This window comes from Heptranchias perlo, chromosome 18 (assembly GCF_035084215.1).
Source record: "Heptranchias perlo isolate sHepPer1 chromosome 18, sHepPer1.hap1, whole genome shotgun sequence".
NCBI lineage: Eukaryota > Metazoa > Chordata > Chondrichthyes > Hexanchiformes > Hexanchidae > Heptranchias > Heptranchias perlo.
This window is the reverse complement of record NC_090342.1, coordinates 57278493-57306011: the sequence shown is the minus strand read 5'-3', so window position 1 is coordinate 57306011 and position 27519 is coordinate 57278493. Positions and strand designations below refer to the sequence as shown.

General features: G+C 46.9%; 1 protein-coding gene across 2 annotated transcripts in view; it reads left to right on the top strand.

Annotated features, from left to right (window-relative positions):
• Positions 1 to 27519, top strand: part of kdm5a (lysine demethylase 5A) — a 241156-nt gene that overhangs the window by 92452 nt on the left and 121185 nt on the right. For both annotated transcript variants that reach the window (XM_067999950.1, XM_067999951.1), the window contains exons 11-15: positions 5311 to 5492; positions 8656 to 8818; positions 9525 to 9644; positions 12683 to 12877; positions 18469 to 18650. In XM_067999950.1, coding sequence (XP_067856051.1) covers positions 5311 to 5492; positions 8656 to 8818; positions 9525 to 9644; positions 12683 to 12877; positions 18469 to 18650 — 842 coding nt within the window. The remainder of the gene's footprint in view (positions 1 to 5310; positions 5493 to 8655; positions 8819 to 9524; positions 9645 to 12682; positions 12878 to 18468; positions 18651 to 27519) is intronic.

Sequence of the window (27519 nt, the reverse complement as noted above, 5' to 3'; positions counted from 1 at the left end):
ATTTCGGACTTTCCTGTTGACTAGTTTCTAAAGTGGGATGGGAAGTCTGGGCAAGTGCTTCCTGGTCAAAGGATTCTCCCCATTTCTGGTTTAAAAACTGACTTGCTGGTCTTGTGTCCTAAGCTACTGCAGTGATGTAAATTACAGGCATGGGCCCTGTGCAGGTCATAGCAGCTGCATTACCTTCAATGGAAGGCAGCACTTTAGGCTGAGGTCAAGGACAGTGCTGAGTTAGGGTTAGTGTTAAAGTCCAGAGCTTTTATAAATTGAAGTATTGTATAAATCCAGGACAAGAAAATAGAAGTGTTGTCTCTGAGCAGGTTTGACACTTAGAGATGAAGGGCCACGTAGTGTTTGCATGTGTGAATGTAAGGGATTCTTATTTTTAAGGTGATCAATGGGTGAAGATAAAGGGAATGTGGTGGCTGTTGTATATATGGGCTTTCAGAAAGCACTAGTTAAGATGCCACGTAAGGGGCTGGTTACAAGAATTAAGGCACATGGTATTAAAGGAATGTAGCTGCATGGATCTGTGCTGTGACCTCTCCTGTTCAACATTTAGATAAATAATTGGATATAGGCACAAGAGAAATTATATCAAAGTTTGCTGCTAGGAGGTATGGCAAATTGTGAGGAAGGATCCAGGAGAGTGCAGGATACAGACAGGTTAGCAGAGACGGAGCAAATGCCATTCAGTGCAGAGAAATGTGTAACCAAGGAAGCACTTGCATTTACATAGTATCTTTCAGCTCCTCAGGGCGTCCGCAAGCTCTTCACAGTCAACGAATTACTTCTGAACTGGAGGCAAACACAGAAAGGTTGATTTGTTCAGTTGCTGGTGGTTGATGTATAAATGTTGACACTGGGAGAACGCCCTGCTATTCTTCTAGTAATGCCATGGGATCTTCATGTCCACAAGAACAGGCAGACTGACAATACAGCACTTCCTCAGTACTGACCTCAAGTGTCAACTTAAATTATGAACTGAAGTTCTGGAGTGGGGCTTGAACCCACGACCTTCTGACTCAGGGATAAGAGTGTCACCATCTCAGCCAAAACTGCTGGTTTTTAGGAAAATGATTTTATTTACAGCTCTTTGAATCCCACATTTCTCCTCTCTCTACCTTTTATTCCTGAAATGTATAGGCTGCCAATTGAGTACGGTAAGAATCTATACAGCCAGCTCGTGAACTCGGTCAAGTGCCATTTTGAAAGGGATTGATGTGTAATTTTATTGATTTTCTTTTTTCTCTCCTCTCTCAATTCACCGTCTCCATATGTTTTTGTGTGTCTGCCTCTGTCTGTCTGCGTCTCAACTTCCTCTTCTCTTCTGTCTGTATGAGTCTTTCATTCCATCATTGTGTACTTGTACCTTTCTTTGTGTGTCTATGTTTGACTGTGTTCCCTGTCATTCTCTCATTTTGCCTTTCATGCACACTCACCCCCTTGTTCATTCTGTCTGATTGCTCACTCTGCATATTCTTGCCTTTTTCTCGTTGCTTGTGTGTCCCCCTCTCTCGGCCCGCTCCCACCCCCCCCACTCTCTCTCCCCACCCCCCCCACTCTCTCTCCCCGCTCCCACCCCACTCTCTCTCCCCGCTCCCACCCCCCCTCTCTCCCCGCTCCCACCCCCCCTCTCTCCCCGCTCCCACCCCCCCTCTCTCCCCGCTCCCACCCCCCCTCTTTCCCCGCTCCCACCCCCCCTCTCTCCCCGCTCCCACCCCCCCTCTCTCCCCGCTCCCACCCCCCCTCTCTCCCCGCTCCCCCCCCCTCTCTCCCCGCTCCCACCACCCCCCCCCCTCTGTCCGCTCTCCACCCCCCCCCTCTGTCCGCTCTCCACCCCCCCCCCTCTGTCCGCTCTCCACCCCCCCCCCCTCTGTCCGCTCTCCCCCCCCTCTGTCCGCTCTCCCCCCCCTCTGTCCGCTCTCCACCCCCCCCCTCTCTGTCCGCTCTCCGCCCCCCCCTCTCTGTCCGCTCTCCGCCCCCCCCCTCTGTCCGCTCTCCGCCCCCCCCTCTCTGTCCGCTCTCCGCCCCCCCCTCTCTGTCCGCTCTCCGCCCCCCCCCTCTCTGTCCGCTCTCCGCCCCCCCCCTCTCTGTCCGCTCTCCGCCCCCCCCCCTCTCTGTCCGCTCTCCGCCCCCCCCTCTCTGTCCGCTCTCCGCCCCCCCCTCTCTGTCCGCTCTCCGCCCCCCCCTCTCTGTCCGCTCTCCGCCCCCCCCTCTCTGTCCGCTCTCCGCCCCCCCCTCTCTGTCCGCTCTCCGCCCCCCCCTCTCTGTCCGCTCTCCGCCCCCCCCTCTCTGTCCGCTCTCCGCCCCCCCCTCTCTGTCCGCTCTCCGCCCCCCCCTCTCTGTCCGCTCTCCGCCCCCCCCTCTCTGTCCGCTCTCCGCCCCCCCCTCTCTGTCCGCTCTCCGCCCCCCCCTCTCTGTCCGCTCTCCGCCCCCCCCTCTCTGTCCGCTCTCCGCCCCCCCCTCTCTGTCCGCTCTCCGCCCCCCCCTCTCTGTCCGCTCTCCGCCCCCCCCCTCTCTGTCCGCTCTCCGCCCCCCCCCTCTCTGTCCGCTCTCCGCCCCCCCCCTCTCTGTCCGCTCTCCGCCCCCCCCCTCTCTGTCCGCTCTCCGCCCCCCCCTCTCTGTCCGCTCTCCGCCCCCCCCTCTCTGTCCGCTCTCCGCCCCCCCCTCTCTGTCCGCTCTCCGCCCCCCCCTCTCTGTCCGCTCTCCGCCCCCCCCTCTCTGTCCGCTCTCCGCCCCCCCCTCTCTGTCCGCTCTCCGCCCCCCCCTCTCTGTCCGCTCTCCGCCCCCCCCTCTCTGTCCGCTCTCCGCCCCCCCCTCTCTGTCCGCTCTCCGCCCCCCCCCTCTCTGTCCGCTCTCCGCCCCCCCCTCTCTGTCCGCTCTCCGCCCCCCCCTCTCTGTCCGCTCTCCGCCCCCCCCTCTCTGTCCGCTCTCCGCCCCCCCCTCTCTGTCCGCTCTCCGCCCCCCCCTCTCTGTCCGCTCTCCGCCCCCCCCTCTCTGTCCGCTCTCCGCCCCCCCCTCTCTGTCCGCTCTCCGCCCCCCCCTCTCTGTCCGCTCTCCGCCCCCCCCTCTCTGTCCGCTCTCCGCCCCCCCCTCTCTGTCCGCTCTCCGCCCCCCCCTCTCTGTCCGCTCTCCGCCCCCCCCCCTCTCTGTCCGCTCTCCGCCCCCCCCTCTCTGTCCGCTCTCCGCCCCCCCCTCTCTGTCCGCTCTCCGCCCCCCCCTCTCTGTCCGCTCTCCGCCCCCCCCTCTCTGTCCGCTCTCCGCCCCCCCCTCTCTGTCCGCTCTCCGCCCCCCCCTCTCTGTCCGCTCTCCGCCCCCCCCTCTCTGTCCGCTCTCCGCCCCCCCCTCTCTGTCCGCTCTCCGCCCCCCCCTCTCTGTCCGCTCTCCGCCCCCCCCTCTCTGTCCGCTCTCCGCCCCCCCCTCTCTGTCCGCTCTCCGCCCCCCCCTCTCTGTCCGCTCTCCGCCCCCCCCTCTCTGTCCGCTCTCCGCCCCCCCCTCTCTGTCCGCTCTCCGCCCCCCCCTCTCTGTCCGCTCTCCGCCCCCCCCTCTCTGTCCGCTCTCCGCCCCCCCCTCTCTGTCCGCTCTCCGCCCCCCCCTCTCTGTCCGCTCTCCGCCCCCCCCTCTCTGTCCGCTCTCCGCCCCCCCCTCTCTGTCCGCTCTCCGCCCCCCCCTCTCTGTCCGCTCTCCGCCCCCCCCTCTCTGTCCGCTCTCCGCCCCCCCCTCTCTGTCCGCTCTCCGCCCCCCCCTCTCTGTCCGCTCTCCGCCCCCCCCTCTCTGTCCGCTCTCCGCCCCCCCCTCTCTGTCCGCTCTCCGCCCCCCCCTCTCTGTCCGCTCTCCGCCCCCCCCTCTCTGTCCGCTCTCCGCCCCCCCCTCTCTGTCCGCTCTCCGCCCCCCCCTCTCTGTCCGCTCTCCGCCCCCCCCTCTCTGTCCGCTCTCCGCCCCCCCCTCTCTGTCCGCTCTCCGCCCCCCCCTCTCTGTCCGCTCTCCGCCCCCCCCTCTCTGTCCGCTCTCCGCCCCCCCCTCTCTGTCCGCTCTCCGCCCCCCCCTCTCTGTCCGCTCTCCGCCCCCCCCTCTCTGTCCGCTCTCCGCCCCCCCCTCTCTGTCCGCTCTCCGCCCCCCCCTCTCTGTCCGCTCTCCGCCCCCCCCTCTCTGTCCGCTCTCCGCCCCCCCCTCTCTGTCCGCTCTCCGCCCCCCCCCTCTCTGTCCGCTCTCCGCCCCCCCCCTCTCTGTCCGCTCTCCGCCCTCCCCTCTCTGCCCGCTCTCCGCCCTCCCCCCCTCTCTCTGCCCGCTCTCCACCCGCCCCCTCGCTCTCTGCCCCCTCGCTCTCTGCCCCCTCGCTCTCTGCCCCCTCGCTCTCTGCCCCCTCGCTCTCTGCCCCCTCGCTCTCTGCCCCCTCGCTCTCTGCCCCCTCGCTCTCTGCCCCCTCGCTCTCTGCCCCCTCGCTCTCTGCCCCCTCGCTCTCTGCCCCCTCGCTCTCTGCCCCCTCGCTCTCTGCCCCCTCGCTCTCTGCCCCCTCGCTCTCTGCCCCCTCGCTCTCTGCCCCCTCGCTCTCTGCCCCCTCGCTCTCTGCCCCCTCGCTCTCTGCCCCCTCGCTCTCTGCCCCCTCGCTCTCTGCCCCCTCGCTCTCTGCCCCCTCGCTCTCTGCCCCCTCGCTCTCTGCCCCCTCGCTCTCTGCCCCCTCGCTCTCTGCCCCCTCGCTCTCTGCCCCCTCGCTCTCTGCCCCCTCGCTCTCTGCCCCCTCGCTCTCTGCCCCCTCGCTCTCTGCCCCCTCGCTCTCTGCCCCCTCGCTCTCTGCCCCCTCGCTCTCTGCCCCCTCGCTCTCTGCCCCCTCGCTCTCTGCCCCCTCGCTCTCTGCCCCCTCGCTCTCTGCCCCCTCGCTCTCTGCCCCCTCGCTCTCTGCCCCCTCGCTCTCTGCCCCCTCGCTCTCTGCCCCCTCGCTCTCTGCCCCCTCGCTCTCTGCCCCCTCGCTCTCTGCCCCCTCGCTCTCTGCCCCCTCGCTCTCTGCCCCCTCGCTCTCTGCCCCCTCGCTCTCTGCCCCCTCGCTCTCTGCCCCCTCGCTCTCTGCCCCCTCGCTCTCTGCCCCCTCGCTCTCTGCCCCCTCGCTCTCTGCCCCCTCGCTCTCTGCCCCCTCGCTCTCTGCCCCCTCGCTCTCTGCCCCCTCGCTCTCTGCCCCCTCGCTCTCTGCCCCCTCGCTCTCTGCCCCCTCGCTCTCTGCCCCCTCGCTCTCTGCCCCCTCGCTCTCTGCCCCCTCGCTCTCTGCCCCCTCGCTCTCTGCCCCCTCGCTCTCCCCTCTCTCTGCCTTCTCAGGAATATGCCAGTTCTGGTTGGAACTTGAACAACATGCCAGTCTTGGAACAGTCAGTATTGACTCACATCAACGCAGACATCTCTGGGATGAAGGTTCCTTGGCTTTATGTGGGGATGTGCTTCTCCTCCTTCTGCTGGCACATCGAAGATCACTGGAGCTACTCCATTAATTACCTGCACTGGTTCGTAACCTCTCTCTGTCTCTCCCTCTCTCTCCCTCCTCCCCACCATACAGTCATTAACCCAGGGAGCGTTGGAGCCCCACAGTGTGAGGGAGCTGGATTAACATCTGCCTACCTTGTGGTTAGCGTTAAAAGTTAATTAAGGTCCCCCTCAATATTGGGCTTAGTTACCCTTTGAAGAAATCCTATTCTCTCCATTGTTTCCCCCCCCCCCCCCCATATATTCAGCTGCATAGAAGGGTCGAAGAGATGTGACTGTGGTAGAATCATACTATACAGAAGGAGGGCATTCAGCCCATCGTGTCTGTGCCGGCTCTTGGAAAGAGCTACCAATTAATCCCACTCGCCTGCTCATTCCCCATAGCCCTGCAAAATTTTCCTTTTGAAGTATTTACCAATTTCCTTTTGAAGCCAACTGAGGCCTAACCAGTGTTTTATAAAGGTTTAGCATAACGTCCTTGCTTTTGTACTCTGCCTTTCCCTGGATGACGAAAGAGATAGAGAGCAAGATGAAGCAGAAAAAGGGGGCGTATGACAGATGTCAGGTTGATGTCACAAGTGAGAACCAGGCTGAACATAGAAAGTTCAGAGGGGAAGTTAAAAAGAAAATAAGAGGGGCAAAGGGAGAGTATGAGAATAGACTAGCAGCTAGCATAAAAGGGAATCCAAAAGTCTTCTATAGGCATATGAATAGTAAATGGGTAATAAGAGGAGGGGTGGGACGGATTAGGGACCAAAAAGGAGATCTACGCATGGAAGCAGAGGGGATGGCAGAGGTACTAAATGAGTATTTTGCATCTGTCTTTACCAAGGAAGATGATGCTGCCAAGGCCACAGTAAAAGAGGAGGTAGTTGAGATACTGTATGGGATAAAAATTGATAAAGAGGAGGTATTAGAAAGGCCAGCTGTACTTAAAGTCGATAAGTCACCCGGTCCGGATGAGATGCATCCTAGGTTGCTGAGAGAAGTAAGGGTGGAAATTGCGGAGGTACTGGCCTTAATCTTCCAATCATCCTTAGATACGGGGGTGGTGCCAGAGGACTGGAGAATTGAAAATGTTACACCCTTGTTCAAAAAGGATGTACAGAGAAACCCAGCAACTACAGGCCAGTCGGTTTAACCTCAGTGGTGGGGAAGCTTTTGGAAACAATAATCTGGGACAAAATTACTAGTCACTTGGATTAATAAGTGAAAGCCAGCACGGATTTGTTAAAGGCAAATCGTGTTTAACTAACTTGATAGAGTTTTTTGATGAGGTAACAGAGAGGGTAGATGAGGGCAATGTGGTTGATGTTGTGTATATGGACTTCCAAAAGGCGTTTGATAAAGTGCCATGTAATAGGCTTGTCATCAAAGCTGAGGCCCATGGAATAAAGGGGGCAGTGGCAGCATGGATACAAAATTGGCGAAGGGACAGGAAACAGAGAGTAGTGGTGAACGGCTGTTGTTCAGACTGGAGGAAGGTATACAGTGATGTTCCCCGTGGTCGGTACTCTGAGCACTGCTTGTTTTGATATATATTAATGACTTGGACTTGGATGTTCAGGGCACAATTTGAAAATTTGCAGATGACACAAAACTTGGAAGTGTAGTGAACAGTGAGGAGGATTGTGGTCGACTTCAAGAGGATATAGACAGGCTGGTGGAATGGACGGACACGTGGCAGATGAAATTTAGTGCTGTGATTTGGTAGGAAGAACGAGGAGAGGCAGTATAAACTGAAGGGTACAATTCTAAATGAGGTTCAGGAACAGAAAGACCTGGGCGTACATGTACACAGGTCGTTGAAGGTGGCAGGACAGGTTGAGAAAGTGGTTAAGAAAGCATCCGGGATCCTGGGCTTTATAATTAGAGGCATAGAGTACAAAAGCAAGGCTGTTATGTTGAACCTTTATAAAACACTGGTTCGGCCACAATTGGAGTATTGTGTCCAATTCTGGGCACCACACTTTAGGAAGGATGTTAAGGCCTTAAGGGAGGGTGCAGAAAAGATTTAGTAGAATGGTTCCAGGGATGAGGAACTTCAGTTGCGTGGATAGACTGGAGAAGCTGGAATTGTTCTCCTTAGAGCAGAGAAGGTTGAGAGGAGATTTGATGGAAGTGTTCAAAATCATGAAGGGTCTAGACAGAGTAAATAAAGAAAAACTGTTCCCACTGGCGGAAGGGTCGCGAACCTTTTGCCAATCACCTTAAGCCTGGCTTAAGGTGATTGGCAAAAGAACCAAAGGCGACATGAGGAAAAGCTTTTTTACACAGCGAGCGGTTATGATCTGGAATTCGCTGCCTGAAAGGGTGGTGGATGCAGCGTCAATTGTGGCTTTCAAAAAGGAATTAGATAGGTAACTGAAGGAGAAAAATTTGCAGGGCTACCGGGAAAGAGCGGGGGAGTGGGACTAGCTGGATTGCTCTTGCAGAGAGCCGGTGCAGGCTTGATGGGCTGAATGGCGGCCTCCTGTGCCGTAACCATTCTATGATAAAGCCAACTTCTGATCCTGTTTGCTTTTGCCGTATCAACTTGTCCTGCTACTTTCAAAGATTTGTGTATGTGCACCCCCAGGTGTCTCTGTTCCTGCACCCCCTTTTAAAGTGTACCATTTAATTTATATTTAAGAACATAAGAATTAGGAGCAGGAGTAGGCCATACGGCTCCTCGAATCTGCTCCGCCATTCAATCAGATCATGGCTGATCTTCGACCTCAACTCCACTTCCCCGCCCGATCCCCATATCCCTTGATTCCTCTAGTGTCCAAATATCCATCGATCTCAGCCTTGAATATACTCAACGACTCAGCATCCACAGCCCTCTGGGGTAGAGAATTCCAAAGAATCACAACCCTCTGAGTGAAGAAATATTTCCTCTCCTCATTCTTCCTTCCAAAGTGCATCAGTGATAGTTGCTGAGAGGACAGAAAGAATTGGACAAGTTTGTTCTGATCAGTTGACAAGTCTGAAATGCCATGTAGTCTAATGCTTGCACAGCAACCATACTTCATCATTGAATCAATTTTTTAAACAGAGTACCTTTTAAAAAGAATGCCGTAGTTTGATTTTTTTTTTGTCTCCTGACAGAGATATGTAAGCTGCCTTTGTAAAGTAAGATTTTAGCCATGGTGTGAAACTAGAGGAGTGAGTGAGTGAGTGTTATGTGACTGCCTTTCCCAGGGGTGAGCCGAAGACCTGGTACGGCGTGCCGGGGTATGCTGCCGAGCAACTCGAGCTTGTAATGAGGAAGTTGGCTCCAGAACTGTTCCATTCTCAGCCCGATCTCCTGCACCAGCTGGTCACCATCATGAATCCCAATATTCTGATGGAGCACGGAGTCCCGGTATGCTCTTCCTTTCCTCTTTGCCCTGCTTACTCAGCTGTTGAGATTGCCTCTAATTTGTTGAGAAGGTGTTTGTCACTGGAAGAAGTGAGTAATACAGAATTCTGGTTAGCTCCCTAGCTCTGCAGTATGGATTAGCAGCTCTTAACAGCAAATAAACTCAATGTTTTTTATGCATTCTGCAGTTTAGTTGTTTATAACTTGATTACTTGTGCCAGTGAAATTCTCAAGTTTTATTTGAATGAGTGCAAAGAAAATCTTCCTAGCAAGTAATGGTGTGGTTTAACTCTTTAACTTGTAATGATACTGTGTATGATTATTTTTACACTTCCAGTTTGCCCCCAGCCCATTCTAAAGGTGGTACTTCTTGCAAGGTGTTAGAGCACCCTTGGGTACTTTGCTTAAGTGGCCATTGTGAGCCTAGACAGTGAACGTTGCGGGGCATGCTGTTCCTGACCTGACCTGATGTACACATGTGCGCACTTTACAGCAGGAGCCACTGGGTCGTGACTGGGAGCAGGAACCCTGCAGATTTTTATCTACCCCAGCGGCTCAGTTGGTGAAGCCAATATGCCACCAAGCCATGCAGAACTGGTGGTCCCAGCTTGTGCTGACTTTGTTCATGTTCCATATTTAAAGGAAGTGGAATTCGTATTTTCTACTGAGATTGTATTGTCAACCTTCATTTTTTTCCTCTCGCTCTCAGGTGTTCCGAACGAATCAGTGTGCTGGTGAGTTTGTGGTCACTTTCCCGAGAGCCTATCATAGTGGATTCAACCAGGGATACAACTTTGCAGAAGCAGTGAATTTCTGTACTGCAGACTGGGTACGTCTCACCCCTTCCAGAGGATGAAATTCAGCAAGTTGGTGCTTCAGCTGTGCAGCCATGTTGTGTGCGATGATGTCAGGAATCTTGGCAGTACATAATACAGATACTTATTCAGTGCAGACTTTCAAAGATGGTGCATCCCATAAATTCGGTCTAAGCGTTTCAGAATCTAACTTCATTTAATCAATACTGCCTGTTTTGTACTTTTTAAACAATAGCTCTGGTACAAATTCAGGACAAATAATAATTTGATTATTAGCATACTGGATCATTGACTCCTATAATTTTCAGATAATGGGCACGGGTGATGCACAGGTAAGTGATAGCACATTGGATTACAGGTACTGTTTCTCCACAGGTGAGTTTCCATATCGCCCAGGATCCCTATGTAAAAACTGCAAAGTAATCTGTGTGAAGGTTGAATTGTGGAAGAGATCCGGTGAGGGCCATATTTTGTCTGCAGCCCCACTTCAAATGCAGCCCACAGTCTTTGGTGGCCCCGTACTGACCCACCCCGGGGATTTATAAAGGAAATATGAAAATAAGGATAGAATGAAGGCTTAAAGGTGGAGATTGAATATGTCGTGGCCAATGATCCCTGCTCTAACCCTGCTTCATCTGCACACTACACTCGGTTTCCAGCCTCTGTGCTACACTGGGCTATCAACCACTAATATATTCAAATTTCAAATCAGTCACTCGCTTCATTGGAAGCTGCTATTTGAACATTTCCCATGGGAATTCCAGTGTTAGAATGCCTGTGCTTGTCTGCTACAATTCCCTGTTAAACTGCTCAGTGGTGCTTTAATAAGATTTCCAATGCCACAGCTCCCTGTAACATCACGAGGTGCTGGATTATTTCTTCCCCAGAAATCACTCCGTTGTTTCGGGAAAAAATTTTGTCAGACAATTGTTTCCTTAGTAACTTAAATTTCTAATGTACAATGTAAGGGTTTAAACAAAATTTTAAAAAATACGTATTTAATTTAATTTGTCTTTTCATGCCCTCATTACATGTGTTTACTTGAAGATCTTAGACTCTCCCAGTTGCCTCAGAGGCATCAATAGCATTGTCAGCTCAACTGTAGACACCCAGAGTCAGCATCAAGCACTCCCCATATCAGGGTTGGCACAACAGATACAGAGGAAAGCATCCTCCATTGCCCCAGCATATGTCTCCATACCCACTACTGCACTTTGTAACATTGTTACAGGTTCAGGCAGGAGAAGACCTTCGGCCCATCTGTCCACGGTATTCCCTTCGGCCCATCTGTCCACGGTATTACCGTGGTGCATTTCTAATAACCCTGAATCCCTTTGGTTGACAAGAACCTGTCAAGCTCCTTCTTGAACCCCATTAAGATTTCTTGTTCCACCACCTGTGCCAGTAATCTGTTCCACATGCTTGCCACCCTTTTAGTTTTAAAAAAAAAGTTCCTCCTGCATTTCTTATTTTCTTTTGTTGTCGTTAATTTGTAAATATGACCCCTTGTGCTTAAATTCTGTACACGGCAGAAAAGCACACTTGGATCCAATTTGTCCAAACCTTTCATAATTTTAAACACTTTCATCATATCCCCCTCATTCTTCTCTTGAAAGAGGAAATACTCTGGGCAGTCAATCCTCTTACGTCATTCCCTTAAGTTCTGGGATCAAGCTTATAGCCCTTCTCTGTACCCCTCCAATAACTTTAAATTTTTTAACAGCCTGGGAACATTGTGCTGATGGGTTTAGTGATCTGTTCACTAAAACCTCAAGATCTCTCTCCTGCCCCAATACTTCAAGTACACTCCCATTTAGCACATCATCTGCATCAACCTTCCCTCTACCAAATCTTCGAACCATACATTTCCCTGTATTAAATTGCATCTCCATTTCTCCATCCTCTGATCGAGCTTGTCCAGATATTTTTGAATTTGTGTGTATTGGTATTCATAATTTGCCACTACTCCTAATCTGGCATCGGCTGCAAATTGGACACTTGGACATAATTCCTTTTAATCATTTGTCGAACATTTTTCCCATTTCCCAAACCTGTGGCCATGTCACTGACACAATCAGAGCAAAACGAAAGGCCATTTGGTGCTGTTGGCCTGTGCTGGCTGCAACTGGATTGAGATTGTTTTGATTAATTTCCACTCATGGGCACCTTACAGCCAGCAGTGGGCCTGATTTGCATCATGTTTTATAAAGTATTCAAAGTTATTATAGTAGCTGCATTTCTTTTACTTGTGCGTTTGGGAGAAAAAAAATATTAATACACGGGCACAATCTGCAGAGGTTCCAAATAAAAGTCTGAATTTAAATAGGCTTATTTAAGCTGAGTCTTTTACTAACGCATAGATACTGTTGGAAATATGCACATTATTTGAATCTTTCCTTAAGCTGTATATTTCTTGGCCCTTCGATTAAAAAGCTGTATTGCAAACAGATGGAACAGAGTGCCCATTTGATATTTTAGGTTAAAAAGTTGTTTACCCGCCTGTACGACAGGCAGAGATTTATTTATGGAACTGTGCTATGTGAGGAAAACAGTTTTCTAGGAACCAATTAAAAAAATCATTTACTTCACTGTCTCGGGCGATCTCTTTGCAGATCCTTTCAGTAAGAACTGCACCATTTCGTCCATTCTCACACCGCTGCACCCCACTCCCAATATGAGGCATCTCTGACTCACCTTCAACAGCTCCACACGATACCAGGCTAGTAATTTCCAATGTAAAAGTTTCAAAAATGAATCAAATTGCCCTTAAAATGGAGATCTCCAATTGCCATCTGTCCCTTTACAACGTTTGGAGTTATGTATCATCAGTGGAAGAGAGTTACTCATTTCATTATTGGTACCACGCTATTGTGAGATGGTTTCTTCACTGGATTCTGTCCAGAATGTGAGTTTCTGCCTGTTGCAGTTGCACTTGGTTAATGTGGCAGCCTTTTCAGGCATCACTGATAGAGCAGGAAACATAGTCACTGTGTAAGTAGTGGACTGTCATTTGTTGTAATGCATATTAATTCTTCAGTTTGATTGACTTTAGCTCCCCATGGGTCGGCAGTGTGTCGGCCATTACCGGCGCCTGCATCGATACTGTGTGTTTTCACACGAAGAGCTGATCTGCAAGATGGCAGCTGATCCGGAGGGTTTGGATGTTGAGCTGGCTGCTGCCGTCTACAAGGAGATGGTGACCATGATTGAGGAGGAGACACAGCTGAGAAAGGCAGTCTTCCAAATGGTGCGTAAGGATTGAGGAGAACTCTTCTCCCCACAACTCCCAGAAAAGTTGAGCAGAACTCCAGAATATGAAGTTAGGAACAAAGTTCAGTGATATAATGAGTATAGATAAAGTTCATTAACTGTTTCTGTGGAACTCCTGCAACTGCGAAAGTTTGATACTAGAGAAAAGATCGGCTGGAAAATGAGAACAGCCACAATCTGTATATATCTGGAGTTACCATCTTGTGTCAAGGGTACAATAATGCTATATTTAGCTCACTTAGAATTGCCTCCTTGTAGAACTAATTTGAGTAATACGAAATAATACAATATCTTACCCACAGTGTGATTGAAGTGCATAATGTATGGAACTAGGTAACTACTTCACCCAGACATGTTGGAAACAACACAACACAACACAACACAACATAACAATGACTGCTATGTAATTACATAGAATGTACGCCACAGAAACAGGCCATTTGGCCCAACAGGTCCATGTCGGTGTTTATACTGCACACAAGCCTCCAACTTCCCGACTTTATCTAACCAAGGAGGATCGATGAGGGTAGCATAATTGATGTAGTCTACATGGATTTTAGCAAGGCTTTTGACAAGGTCCCACGTGGCAGATTGGTCAAAAAAGTAAAGGCCCATGGGATCCAAGGGAATGTGGCAAATTGGATCCAAAATTGGCTCAGTGGCAGGAAGCAAAGGGTAATGGTCGACGGGTGTTTTTGCGACTGGAAAGCTGTTTCCAGTGGGGTGCCGCAGGGCTCGGTACTAGGTCCTTTGCTTTTTGTAGTATACATTAACGATTTGGACTTAAATGTAGGGGCCGTGATTAAGAAATTTGCGGATGACACAAAGATAGGCCGTCTGGTTGATAGTGAGGAGGAAAGCTGTAGACTGCAGGAAGATATCAATGCAGTGATCAGATGGGCATAAAAGTGGCAAATGGAGTTCAATCCGGAGAAGTGTGAGGTAATGCATTTGTGGAGACCAAACAAGGCAAGGGAATTCACAATAAATGGGAGGATACTGAGAGGTGTAGAGGAAGTGAGGGACCTTGGAGTGCATGTCCACAGATCCCTGAAGCTAGCAGGACAGGTAGATAAGGTGGTTAAGGCGGCATATGGAATGCTTTCCTTTATATCTAGAGGACTAGAGTACAAGGAGGCAGAAGTTATGCTGCAGCTATACAAAACCCTGCTTAGACTGCACCTGGAGTACTGTGAGCAGTTCTGGGCACCGCACCTTCGGAAGGACATATTGGCCTTGGAGGGAGTGCAGCGTAGGTTTACTAGAATGATACCCGGACTTCAAGGGTTAAGTTACGAGGAGAGATTACACAAATTGGGGTTGTATTCTCTGGAGTTTCAAAGGTTAAGGGGTGATCTGATCGAAGTTTATAAGCAATTAAGGGGAACGGATAGGGTGGAGAGAGAGAAACTATTTCCGCTGGTTGGGGATTCTAGGAGTAGGGGGCACAGTCTAAAAATTAGAGCCAGACCTTTCAGGAGTGAGATTAGAAAACATTTCTACACACAAAGGGTGGTAGAAGTTTGGAACTCTCTTCCGCAAATGGCAATTGATACTAGCTCAATTGCTAAATTTAAATCTGAGATAGATAGCTTTTTGGCAACCAAAGGTATTAAGGGATATGGGCCAAAGGCAGGTATATGGAGTTAGATCACAGATCAGCCATGATCTTATCAAATGTCGGAGCAGGCTCGAGGGGCTGAATGGCCTACTCCTGGTCCTATGCTCCTATTAGCGGCATAGAATATAAAAGCAGGGATGTTATGCTGGAACTGTATAAAACACTAGTTAGGCCACAGTTTGAGTACTGCGCACAGTTCTGGTCGTCACATTACAGGAAGGATGTAATTGCACTGGAGAGGGTGCAGAGGAGATTTACGAGGATGTTGCCAGGACTGGAGAATTTTAGCTACGATGACAGATTGGATAGGCTGGGGTTATTTTCCTTGGAACAGAGGAGGCTGAGGGGTGATTTGATTGAGGTGTACAAAATTATGAGGGGCCTAGATAAGATTGGATAGGAAGGAGCTATTTCCCTCAGCGGAGGGGTCAATAACCAGGGGGCATAGATTTAAAGTGATTGGTCGAAGGATTAGAGCGGAAATTAGGAAAAATGTTTTCACCCAGAGGGTGGTGGAGGTCTGGAACTCACTGCCTGAGAGTATGGTAGAGGCAGAAACCCTCAACTCATTTAAAAATACCTGGATGTGCACCTGAAGAGCCGTGACCTGCAGGGCTACGGACCAAATGCGGGAAAGTGGGATTAGGCTGGGTGGCTCGTTTCTCAGCCGGCACGGACACGATGGGCCAAATGGCCTCCTTCAGTGCCGTAAATTTTCTATGATTCTATTTAACCCTATCAGCATATCCTTCTATTCCTTTCTCCCTCATGTATTTATCCAGCTTCCCCTTAAATGCATTTATGCTAGTTGCCTCAACTACTCCTTGTGGTAGTGAGTTCCACATTCTAACACTCTGGGTAAAGAAGTTTCTTCTGAATTCCCTATTGGATTTATTAGTGACTATCTTATAATTATGACCCCTAGTTCTGGTTTCCCCTACAAGTGGAGACATCTTCTCTACGTCTACCCTTTCATAATTGGCTGATATGCAGATTTATTTCTTGTAATTCACATTTATTCATTGTTTAGTTGTGCACACGTTTCTTAGAAGACTTGCAGAATTGCAGTCAGTGGTTTTGGAAAAAATTGAGTCTAACATTTGTTCCCCCCAGTCTGCTAACTGAGGGGTCAAAATAAGTTTTGGAATTTAAAAAAAACTATATATAAGATTGTCTTTTGTGTCTGAGTATCTTCATTAAAGTTTTACTCTAAGGCCTCAGCCGCTCCTAAAAGCCTGGTGTTACAAGTTTCAGGTCTGAGTTAGATATTCTCTCGGGTACAGCAGTACTGATCACTCCCGAAAGTGTCTTACCAACCCAATAACTAATTAAATGATCAGAGTATCCCAAGTGTACAACAATAGGACTTACTTATGATTTGAAGTAGATACTGTAACAGAGGTAATTACCAAATGGTAATCTATGTCTCTTTTATTAATTGTAAACAATTTTACAACACCAAGTTATAGTCCAGCAATTTTATTTTAAATTCACAAGCTTTCGGAGATTTTCTCCTTCCTCAGGCAAATGTTTTGCCTGAGGAAGGAGAAAATCTCCGAAAGCTTGTGAATTTAAAATAAAATTGCTGGACTATAACTTGGTGTTGTAAAATTGTTTACAATTGTCAACCCCAGTCCATCACCGGCATCTCCACATCTTTTATTAATAGTCAAATTAAACATGTAAAAGTACCCAATATTAGAAGACAGTAATAATAGAGATTTAAACAATATTACCCTGTTTGATCTCTGGGCAGAGTTTGTAAATAAGTTGTCGGCATGGTCGTTTCAGGTTTTCTGACAGCTGGGTGTTCCTCTCTGGATCCTCTACCCTGAGCTCTGGAGATGTGGGGTTTTTATGGCCCCCTGGCCGGATCCTCACACCATATACAAAGTTGTTATTCACAAGACCATTACAGATTTACATGGTTGTTTTTCACAGAACGCAAGGTGGTCAGCTTGTTTCACAAGTGAAAATACAGATTAACAGCCAAAGCAAATTCCACTTAATCTTTCTTAAAAAGAAAGACTTGCATTTATATAGTGCCTTTCACAACTTCAGGGTGTCCCAAAGTGCTTTATAGCCCATGAAGTACTTTTTTGAAGTGTAGTCACTGATATAATGTAGGAAATTTTACTTATCTTGTAAAAATGGCAAAAAATAATGAAAACAGTGTTTAGATCTCTGGGTCCCACCACTGGTCACATCCCACCCATCCAGAAAACGTCAGTTTATCCCTTTCTAATTAGCCCCTAGCTCTAGCCAACTCCCTCTCCAAGTAGGTAATAATACCATGTTGCCTTAATTTTCATCAGTTTCTTCTCCATGGATCCCCCTCCCCACTCCCCTCCCATTCAAGGTGTAAAAAATTGCAAAATCTACAAGAAAATGATTACCATTGCCTGAACAGTAGTATTCTTTGAGTTTGATGTATATGGAGCAATGTCTGTTGAGAAGCCCAGGATTTCAGATCATGTGTTTTTCCAAAACTATAACTGCCTCCTGAAGTGATTGAACAATGTATCAGGCTCTCAGTATACATCTTAGCCTACAACTCTGAATTCTTTTTCTGGTCGACAGCAGGATCACCAGGACTTGCTGTTTGTTAACTGCCACCCCTTTCCTTCTGCCCCATGCCCAGTAATTGATTTGACAATGCTAACAGTCAGGGAAACCATTTTTAGGATCTCCAAGTATCCAGGGTTTGTGATTTTCTTCAAAAAAAAAATCAAAACATCTAAAGTAAGAGCACTTGAACATTTTATGAGTTAACTTCGAAACAGTCCAAGTTACAATATTCAGGTTTGTTTATTTAGCAAATGCAGAATGTTGTGTGTTGACAAATGAACCTTTGTACTTGAAATATTGCCATTGTTGAATTTTCATTTTTTGTAACAACAACTTGCATTTATATAGCGCCTTTAATGTAGGATAATGTCCCAAGGTGCTTCACAGGAGCAAAAATTGCCACTGGACCAAAGAATGAGATTTTAGGATGGGTGACTAAAAGCTTGGTCAAAGAGGTAGGTTTTACGGAGCGACTTAAAGGAGGAGAGAGACATGGATAGGTTTCGGAAGGCAATTCCAGAGTTTAGGACCAAGTTAGCTGATGGCACAGCCACCAATGGAGGGGTGAGTGAAGTGGGGGATGTACAAGAGGCCAGAGTTGGAGGAATGCAGATCTCGGCAGGGGTTGTTGGGCTGGAGGAGGTTACAGAGATAGGAAGGGGTGAGGTTATGGAGGGATTTAAAAACAATTTTAAAATCGAGGTGTTTCCGGACCGGGTACCAATGTAGGTCAGTGAGCACAGGAGTGATGGGAGAACGGGACTTGGTGTGAGTTAGGATATGGGCAGCAGAGTTCTAAATAAATATAATAGCTGCATGTCATTGAGAGGGAACTCAAAATAAACCAGAAAATCAAACAAGCGGCAAGTTCTGAAAGATCTGTGCCATTATTGAAATTTGCAGGGAAGTTCTGAATAAAAGTCTTGAATTGAAATCTTTGGGTAACACTGCGTAGTTGAGCAGAAATATTTGAAAGAAGTAAAAGTGCAAATTAGTTTAATCTTTCCTTATGTTGTGTAAGTCTTACCTGTTTCTCATCTATGCTTTACAGGTTAAAAAGTGTAGTTGAGAGATTTGTGCTCATTTGACAGGTTGAGATCTTTCTGGGTAGAAGTGCCAGTTTCCTTTGATTTTGTCAGGTGTATGGACACGGGAGTTTAGTTCTCCAGAGTTTTGCTATAATCCAAATGATAATTTCGTACAAAATATAATAATTCCATTTGTTGCATAGTTGGTATTTTTGTGTTTTTTCTATATACTGTAAACTAAGATTGGCTTATCTTTCTCCCCCAAAACTGGATATCTGTAATCCTACCTTCACTCCGTTTCTGGTACACAGACCCACGAGGTTTAATGGGTAATTTTGTGTCCATTTCTAGGGTATAGTTGACTGCGAACAGGAGGCTTTTGAGCTGTTACCAGATGATGAACGTCAGTGTGAGACGTGCAAGACAACATGTTTCCTGTCTGCTGTTACCTGCACCTGCGATCCCAATAGGCTAGTGTGCCTTTATCATGTTAAGGATCTGTGCAAGTGCCCAGTGAAGAACCACTGTCTCAGGTCAGTTAGATGGTTATCTTGTGCTTATGTGTATCTAGAGTACTTCTGAACTAATAAGGATCTGTACAAATGTCCATCAACAAACCTTTGTTCGGCACTCTGACATTGGCCTTTTTGTCAGCCATTGAGCTTTGCTTGTGTAAATTTTCCTTTTGTAGTTCGTGGTCACTTCGATTGTGGAGCATGTCTACTTAACGCTAGGTTTCTTGAGTTATTAACATCATCAGCGTAGGCTCTAGGAACAGGCCCAAAGAACCTGCTCTGTCATTTTTGCTATCTGTGGAAGCTCTATCTCTTCAATCACAGCATCTGAAACAAAACGGGGAAACTGGAGGCAATAATTTGTAGCGATGAACCAGTTATAGTAGGGATAACTGAAACATGGCTACATAAAGAACAGAACTTTCAGTTAAATATTGCAGGATATAACGTGTGTAGAAAGGATAGGGAAGGAAGGAGCTGTAAAATTAGAGACACACAATGGCAATAGAAAAAAGGTATGACAAAAGGAAATATTGAGAGATTAGGAAAGAAGTCAAATAGAACAATTAGAAAAGCAAAGACAAACTACGAAATTAAATTATCAAGGAATATTAAAAAGAAATAAGTAATAAGATAGAAAGAATGGATTCTGACAAAGAATAAGGAGGGATCGATCACGTTAACAGGGATATTCTACAGACCATTTAATAGTGGAAGGGAAGTGGAGGATGAAATATGTAAGCAAATCTATAAAATAGGCAAAAAAACATTGAATAATCATGGGAGTTTTCAACTACCCCCAAATAAACTAGCAATAGGTAGGGAAAGGGGAAAAGGAATGGAGTTTTTACAGAGTGTACAGGACTCCTTTCTTACCAGTATGTGAGAAGCCGAACAAGAGAGGAATCACTGCTGGATCTAGTAATGGGAAATGAACCAGAGCAGATATGAGAAGTAAGTGTAGGGGAACCTCGAGGCAATAGCGATCATAACATAATAAGGTTTAAAATAATGATTGAAAAAGACATAAGTGAGACAGAGACCAAGATAATAGATTGGAAAAAAGTGAATTTTGAGGGGATGAGAATGACACTAGGGAAGGTAAACTGGAAAAAATTGTTGACAGCCAAAGAGACAGAACAGCAGTGGGGAATATTTAAAACAGTGAACAATAGAGTTCAGGATAAATAGATTCCTCTTAAAAAAAAAAAGACCAAACTAGCCAATAATGAAACACCGTGGATGAATAAAGAGATAAGGGCAAAATTGAAACTAAAGAAAAAGGCATAATCTAAGTACATAGACAATAAAGGAGAGGATGACAAAAGGGAATATTGAGAGATTAGGAAAGAAGTCAAATAGAACAATTAGGAAAGCAAAGAGGAACTACGAAATTAAATGATCAAGGAATATAAAAAGAAATAATAATGTATTCTACAGACACATCAATAACAAAAGAAAAATCAGGATAGGGATAGAGAATAATGGATACACCCGATAAACTCACAAATAATGACAGCGAAATGGCAGAAATATTGAATAGTTACTTTGCCTCAGTATTTACCAGGGAGACTAACAAGGTGGGCAGGACATTAGAAGAGATCAAAAAAGATATCAGGACATTTACGGTAGAAAAGGGGGAAATGATTGATAAACTAATCAAACTTGGAGAGGATAAAACCCCTGGTCCAGATGGGGCATCCACGCATATTAAAAGAAGTTAGGAAAGAGATAGCAGAGGTACTATTACATATATCATAGTATCATACGACAGAAGGAGGCCATTCGGCCCATTGTGCCTGTGCCGGCTTTTTGAAAGGGCTATCCAATTAGTCCCATAGCCCTGTAAATTTTCTCCCTTCAAGTATTTATCTAATTCCATTTTGAAAGTTACTATTGAATCTGCTTCCACTGCCCTTTCAGGCAGCGCATTCCAGATCATTACAACTCTCTGCGTTAAAAAAATGTTTCCTCATGTCGCCTCTGGCTCTTTTGCCATTCGCCATAAATCTGTGTCCTCTGGTTATTGACCCTTCTGCCACTGGAAACAGTTTACTCTTATCAAAACCATTCATGATTTTGAATACCTCTATCAAATCTCCTCTTAACCTTCTCTGTTCCAAGGAGAACAACCCCAGCTCCTCCACATAACTGAAGTCCCTCATCCCTGGCACCATTCTAGTAAATCTCTTCTGCACCCTCTCTGAGGCCTTGACATTCTTCCTAAAGTGTGGTGTCCAGAATTGAACACAATACTCCAGCTGAGGCCTGACCAGTGTTTTATAAAGGTTCAGCATAACTTCCTTGCTTTTGTACTCTGTGCCTCTATTAATAAATCCCAGGATTCCATATGCTTTTTTAACAGCACTCTCAACTTGTCCTGCCACCTTCAAAAATTTGTGTGCATGAATCCCCAGGTCCCTCTGTTCCTACACACCCTTTAAAATTGTACCATTTAGTTTATATTGCCTCTCCTCATTCTTCCTACCAAAATGCATCACTTCACACTTCTCCGCGTTAAATTTCATTTGCCATTTGCCATGTGCCTGCCCATTTCACCAGTCTGCCTATGTCCTCCTGAAATCTGTTACTATCCTCCACTAAAATCAATAACCAATGAACTAAATATTTACTGACTTGCCTGTGGCGTTCCTTGTCTTGTGACGTCACTTTTTGACTTTTTCTTGATTTTTGATTCCTCATGTGGTTTCCATCCCAGGGTTTTAAAGGAAGTAGGTGAGCACATTGCAGATACCCTAACTATAATCTTTCAAAGTTCTCTAGATTCAGTAACTGTCCCTCTGGATTGGAAAATTGCACATGTCACTCCGCTTTTTAAGAAAGGAGAAAGAGGGAAATCAGGGAATTATAGACCAGTTAGCCTAACATCTGTTGTGGGGAAAATGCTGGAGTTTATAATTAAGGATAGGGTGACTGAACACCTCGAGAATTTTCAGTTAATCAGAAAGAGCCAGCATGGATTTGTGAAAGGTAGGTCGTGCCTGACAAACCTGATTGAATTTTTTGAAGAGGTGACTAAAGTAGTGGACAGGGGAATGTCAATGGACGTTATTTATATGGACTTCCAGAAGGCATTTGATAAGGTCCCACATAAGAGACTGTTGGCTAAGATAGAAGCCCACGGAGTCGAGGGAAAAGTACAGACTTGGTTAGGAAGTTGGCTGAGCGAAAGGCGACAGAGAGTAGGGATAATGGGTAGGTACTCACATTGGCAGGATGTGACTAGTGGAGTCCCACAGGGATCTGTCTTGGGGCCTCAATTATTCACTATTTATTAACGACTTAAATGAAGGCATAGAAAGTCTCATATCTAAGTTTGCCGATGACACAAAGATTGGTGGCATTGTAAGCAGTGTAGATGGAAACATAAAATTACAATGCGATATTGATAGATTAGGTGAATGGGCAAAACTGTGGCAAATGGAATTCAATGTAGACTAATGTGAGGTCATCCACTTTGGACCAAAAAAGGATAGAACAGGGTACTTTCTAAATGGTAAAAAGTTAAAAACAGTGGATGTCCAAAGGGACCTAGGGGTTCAGGTACATAGATCATTGAAGTGTCATTAACAGGTGCAGAAAATAATCAATAAGGCTAATGGAATGCTGGCCTTTATATCTGGAGGACTAGAGTACAAGGGGAAGAAGTTATGCTGCAGCTATACAAAACCCTGGTTAGACCGCACCTGGAGTACTGTGAGCAGTTCTGGGCACCGCACCTTCGGAAGGACATATTGGCTTTGGAGGGAGTGCAGCGTAGGTTTACTAGAATGATACCCGGACTTCAAGGGTTAAGTTATGAGGAGAGATTACACAAATTGGGGTTGTGTTCTCTGGAGTTTCGAAGGTTAAGGGGTGATCTGATCGAAGTTTATAAGATATTAAGGGGAACGGATAGGGTGGAGAGAGAGAAACTATTTCCGCTGGTTGGGGATTCTAGGAGTAGGGGGCACAGTCTAAAAATTAGAGCCAGACCTTTCAGGAGTGAAATTAGAAAACATTTCTACACACAAAGGGTGGTAGAAGTTTGGAACTCTCTTCCGCAAACAGCAATTGATACTAGCTCAATTGCTAAATTTAAATCTGGGATAGATAGCTTTTTGGCAACCAGAGGTATTAAGGGATATGGGCCAAAGGCGGGTATATGGAGTTAGATCACAGATCAGCCATGATCTTATCAAGTGGCGGAGCAGGCACGAGGGGCTGAATGGCCTACTCCTGTTCCTATGTGGCTCCCTTTATGCTCTGCTCAGTCTTACCTCATTTTTTTAATAAGGCTATTTTTTTAATGTAAGTTTTAAGAGTTGATCGATTAGTTTATAGTTCCTTGGTTTAAATCACTTAGCACTTCCTTCCTCCTCTGCACCTAATTCCCACACTCACCAAATTCCCAGTTGAAAGTCCTCACTCTGTTAGCAATTCACTCCATTAGAGATTCACTCTGTCTTTGCCAACCTTTGTAGCTCGGTGTAATCCCAATTCCCTGCCCATGCCTTTTTCTCTTGGCATGCTTGCTTCCCAAGTAAATAGGAACAAAACCAAGGTTAAGATTGTGGATGAAGTAAGATGTTTATTTAACAGGAAATGATTTCTGCTTTGGGATAGGGAATAATTCAAGAAAAAAGTCAGAGTTTTTTTGAAAGTTAAAGCCTCATCCACCCACTTTTTCATTTCCTGCCATCTCTTCTGTCTGGAGAGACACATCTATTAGAAATGCTTAAACAAAAGCAAAATACTGCAGATCCTGAAAATCTGAAATAAAAACAGAAAATGCTGGAAGTGCTCAGCAGATCAAGCAGCATATGTGGAGAGAGAAACAGAGTTAACGTTTCAGGTCGATGACCTTTCATCAGAACTGGAAGAAGTTGGAGATTTAACAGTTTATAAGCACGTGCAGAACCAAGGAAAATGGGGGAAGGAGGGGAGGAAAGAACAAAAGGGAAGCTCTGTGATAGGGTGGAGAGCAGGAGTGATTAAGAACATAAGAACATAAGAAATTGGAGCAGGAGTAGGCCAATCGGCCCCTCGAGCCTGCTCCGCCATTCAATAAGATCATGGCTGATCTGATCCCAACCACAAATCTAAAGAACACAAGAAGTCGGAGCAGGACCCGGCCACATAGCCCCTGGGCCCTCTCCGCCACCCACAGGGCATTGACCGATCCGAACTCAGCTTCATGTCCAATTTCCTGCCCGCTCCCCATAACCCCTAATTCCCTTTACTTCTAGGAAACTGTCTATTTCTGTTTTAAATTTATCTAATGATGTAGCTTCCACAGCTTCCTGGGGCAGCAAATTCCACAGACCTACCACCCTCTGAGTGAAGAAGTTTCTCCTCATCTCAGTTTTGAAAGAGCAGCCCCTTATTCTAAGATTATGCCCCCTAGTTCTAGTTTCACCCATCTTTGGGAACATCCTTACTGCATCCACCCGATCAAGACCCTTCACAATCTTATATGTTTCAATAAGATCGCCTCTCATTCTTCTGAACTCCAATGAGTAGAGTCCCAATCTACTCAACCTCTCCTCATATGTCCGCCCCCTCATCCCCGGGATTAACCGAGTGAACCTTCTTTGTACTGCCTCGAGAGCAAGTATGTCTTTTCTTAAGTATGGAGACCAAAACTGTATGCAGTATTCCAGGTGCGGTCTCACCAATACCTTATATAACTGCAGCAATACCTCCTTGTTTTTATATTCTATCCCCCTAGCAATAAAAGCCAACATTCCGTTGGCTTTCTTGATCACCTGCTGCACCTGCATACCAACTTTTTGATTTTCTTGCACTAGGACCCCCAGATCCCTTTGTACTGCAGTACTTTCCAGTCTCTCGCCATTAAGAAAATAACTTGCTCTCTGATTTTTCCTGCCAAAGTGCATAACCTCACATTTTCCAATATTATATTGCATCTGCCAAATCTCCGCCCACTCACCCAGCCTGTCTATATCCCCTTGCAGGTTTTTTATGTCCTCCTCACTCTCTACTTTCCCTCCCATCTTTGTATCATCTGCAAATTTTGATATGTTGCACTCGGTCCCCTCCTCCAAATCGTTAATATAGATTGTAAAGAGTTGGGGACCCAGCACCGACCCCTGTGGAACACCACTGGTTACTGGTTGCCAGTCCGAAAATGAACCATTTATCCCAACTCTCTGCTTCCTGTTCGATAACCAATCCTCCACCCATGCCAGAATATTACCCCCAATCCTGTGATTTTTTATCTTAAGTAATAATCTTTTATGTGGCACCTTGTCGAATGCCTTCTGGAAGTCTAAATACACTACGTCCACTGGTTCCCCTTTATCCACCCTATACGTTATATCCTCGAAGAACTCAAGCAAATTTGTCAGACATGACTTCCCCTTCATAAAGCCATGCTGACTTTGTCCTATTAAATTATGCTTATCTAAATGTTCCGTTACTGTCTCCTTAATAATAGACTCCAAAATTTTACCCACCACAGATGTTAAGCTAACTGGCCTATAATTTCCAGCCTTCTGCCTACTACCCTTTTTAAATAACGGTGTTACATTAGCAGTTTTCCAATCTGCCGGGACCTCTCCTGAGTCCAGGGAATTTTGGAAAACTATCACCAAAGCATCCACAATCCCTACTGCCACTTCCCTCAAGACCCTAGGATGGAAGCCATCAGGTCCAGGGGATTTATCCGCCTTGAGTCCCATTATTTTACCGAGTACCATCTCTTGAGTGATTTTAATCGTATTTAGCTCCTCCCCCCCCGAGAGTCCCCTGTTTGTCCAGTGTTGGGATATTCTTAGTGTCCTCTACTGTAAAGACTGAAACAAAATATTTGTTCAGCATTTTTGCCATCTCCATGTTTCCCACCATTAATTTCCCGGTCTCATCCTCTAAGGGACCTATGTTTGCCTTAGCCACCCTTTTTCTTTTTATATAACTATAGAAACTCTTGCTATCTGTTTTTATATTTTTTGCTAATTTCTTTTCATAATCTAACTTCCCTTTCTTAATCAATCCTTTAGTTACTTTTTGCTGTCTTTTGAAGAATTCCCAATCTTCTATCCTCCCACTAAGTTTGGCTACCTTATATGTCCTTGTTTTTAGTCGGATACTATCCTTGATTTCTTTACTTAGCCACGGGTGGCTGTCATTTCTTTTACACCTTTTTTTCCTCAGTGGAATATATTTATTTTGAAAGTTGTAAAATAACTCCCTAAATGAACACCACTGCTCATGTACCGTCTTACCCTTTAATCTATTTTCCCAGTCCACTTTAATCAATTCCGCTCTCATACCATCATAGTCTCCTTTATTCAAGCTCAGTACGCTTGTTTGAGAATCAACCTTCTCACCCTCTAATTGGATATGGAATTCAACCATGTTGTGGTCGCTCGTTCCAAGGGGATCCTTAACTAGGACATTATTAATTAATCCTGACTCATTACACAGGACCAGGTCCAAGGTTGCCTGCCCCCTTGTAGGATCAGTTACATACTGCTCAAGAAATCCATCCCTGATGCACTCAATGAACTCGTCCTCAAGGCTGCTCTGCCCAATTTGATTTGTCCAGTTAATATGATAATTAAAATCCCCCATAATTATGGCTGTTCCCTTATTACATGCCCCGACTATCTCCTGATTAATACTTCTTCCAGCAGAGTTGCAACTATTAGGAGGCCTATATACTACGCCCACTAATGTTTTTTTTCCCTTATTATTCCTTATCTCCACCCAAACTGTTTCATTATCTTGATGCTTTGTCCCAATATCATTTCTCTGTATTACAGTGATTCCTTCCTTTATTAACATAGCCACCCCACCTCCCCTTCCTTCCTGCCTGTCCTTCCTGATTGTTAAATACCCTGGCATATTTAATTCCCAGTCGTTGTCACCCTGCAGCCATGTTTCTGTAATGGCCACAAGATCATACCCATACGTAGTTATTTGTGCCGTTAACTCGTCCATTTTATTACGAATGCTACGTGCATTCAGATAAAGAACTTTCAAATCTGTTTTGTGACGCTTAGTTCCTGCTTTTTCCTTTTTTAACACTTTACCTATTACTCCATACCTTCTGTCCCTTCCTGTTACGCTTTCCTCTCTCTCCCTGCTCAGGTTCCCAACCCCCTGCCACTTTAGTTTAAACCCTCCCCAACAGCACTAGCAAACACTCCTCCTAGGACAGCGGTCCCGGCCCTGCCCAGGTGCAGACCGTCCGGTTTGTACTGGTCCCACCTCCCCCAGAACCGTTTCCAGTGTCCCAGGAATTTGAATCCCTCCCCCTTGCACCATTCCTCTAGCCACGTATTCATTTGAAATATCCTCCTATTTCTACTCTGACTAGCACGTGGCACTGGCAGCAATCCTGAGATTACTACCTTTGAGGTCCTATTTTTTAATTTACCTCCTAACTCCCTATATTCTGCTTTTAGGACCTCATCCCCTTTTTTACCTATATCGTTGGTGCCTATGTGCACCATGACAGCTGGCTGTTCGCCCTCCCCCTCCAAAATGTTCTGTAGCCGCTCCGAGACATCCTTGATCCTTGCACCAGGGAGGCAACACACCATCCTGGAGTCTCGGTTGCGGCCGCAGAAACGCCTGTCTATTCCCCTTACAATTGAGTCCCCTATCACTATAGCTCTGCCACTCTTTTTCCTCCCAGCCTGTGCAGCAGAGCTACCCGTGGTGCCAGGAAGTTGGCTGCTGCTGCCTTCCCCTGATAAGTCATCCCCCCCAACAGCATCCAAAGTGGCATATCTGTTTGAGAGGGGGATGGACACAGGGGACCCCTGCACTACCTGCCTGCATCTCTTACTCTTCCTGGTGGTCACCCATTCACTTCCTGCCTGTATACCCTTTACCTGCGGTGTGACCAACTCGCTAA